This window comes from Habropoda laboriosa, unplaced genomic scaffold (assembly GCF_001263275.1).
Source record: "Habropoda laboriosa isolate 0110345459 unplaced genomic scaffold, ASM126327v1 scaffold62, whole genome shotgun sequence".
In the NCBI taxonomy this organism is placed as follows: domain Eukaryota; kingdom Metazoa; phylum Arthropoda; class Insecta; order Hymenoptera; family Apidae; genus Habropoda; species Habropoda laboriosa.
Window position 1 is genome coordinate 772,423 of NW_017100177.1, and position 1,095 is coordinate 773,517.

At 28.2% G+C, this 1,095-nt stretch overlaps 1 protein-coding gene across 1 annotated transcript in view; it reads right to left on the reverse strand.

The window, feature by feature from the left end:
- The window catches only part of LOC108578844 (ATP-binding cassette sub-family B member 6, mitochondrial), a 3,276-nt gene extending 2,344 nt beyond the window's left edge, over positions 1–932 (reverse strand). Inside the window, 3 exon segments of the mRNA XM_017942250.1 lie at positions 100–256; positions 348–547; positions 624–932. Of these exon segments, the coding sequence (XP_017797739.1) occupies positions 100–256; positions 348–547; positions 624–932 (666 nt within the window).
- Between the last annotated feature and the right edge of the window lie 163 nt (positions 933–1,095).

A 1,095-nucleotide genomic window follows, 5' to 3' on the forward strand; every position in this document is an offset into this window, starting at 1 on the left:
TGTTTTGAACATTTAGTCTACATGCAACAATGACTATAAGATCTATCTTAATTAAAAATGATTGAAATTATGTTATATAATAATACTTTCATGGCTTACATCTTGATAATATCTTGGCCGTGGACCACTGTTGAGAGTATGGTACTCTGAGTCAGTATTGCCAGTTATTCCTGGAGCTTTGAGTCCTAGAGCAAAAATGCTAAGGTTACTGACATAACGTAGAATGAACAGTGCCATCTCAATCTGATCTGTTAATCTGTAAATAGCACACATACACATGAGTACTAAATACTGCAAACAGAAATAAATTCTTCTTTATGCAAAAAAGATATTGATTTTAAGCTTACGTGTTTAAATGAAACCACCATTCAAAGTTTGCAATGTTAACAAAAGCAAGATTTTCTGCAATTAATGCCATAGTCCAGAAACCTAATAATACCATTCCATGTCCCTGTGGTGGCACACTTGGTAATAATTTATGCCTTTCTACTTTTATTATGTATGCAGAATATGGATAAACAATTACTGTTAATACTGTTGTAAGAATCTGAAAATATTAAAATAACTTGAATACCAAAATTAAAAAATATTACTATATGTACTGTATAATATGAAATTTTTACCATGTAACCATAAATTTTCTTATCATCAAAAACTGTCCCTTGTAGAATTATTCTTATTACACTAAGTATTGGAACAAAGTAAAGGAAGATTTTTTGTACAATATACAATTTACTTTTAGGCATCAAAACTGCAGTACTTCTTGTTCCATACTTATGATACATCCAAAGTTGAATTGTACCAAAAATTAATAAATATGAAGAAATAACAGTAATACAAATAGTATCCATGAAACACTTAGACATTCCATGGTTCACCCAAATATCGGTGAAAGTTATATTTGGAGGACAGTAAGTCATTGTTGTATTCATCTTTAATCTTCTATGATACTGATAAGAAATTGTAAAATAAGTTATTCAATAACAATATATAGTTTTTTGTTATTTCAATAGAGCCTTGTACTATATGATTCAGTTGTAATTATTAGTGTAATTACAGTGTTTAAACATTAAAATGAAATCATTTTTAAATTTT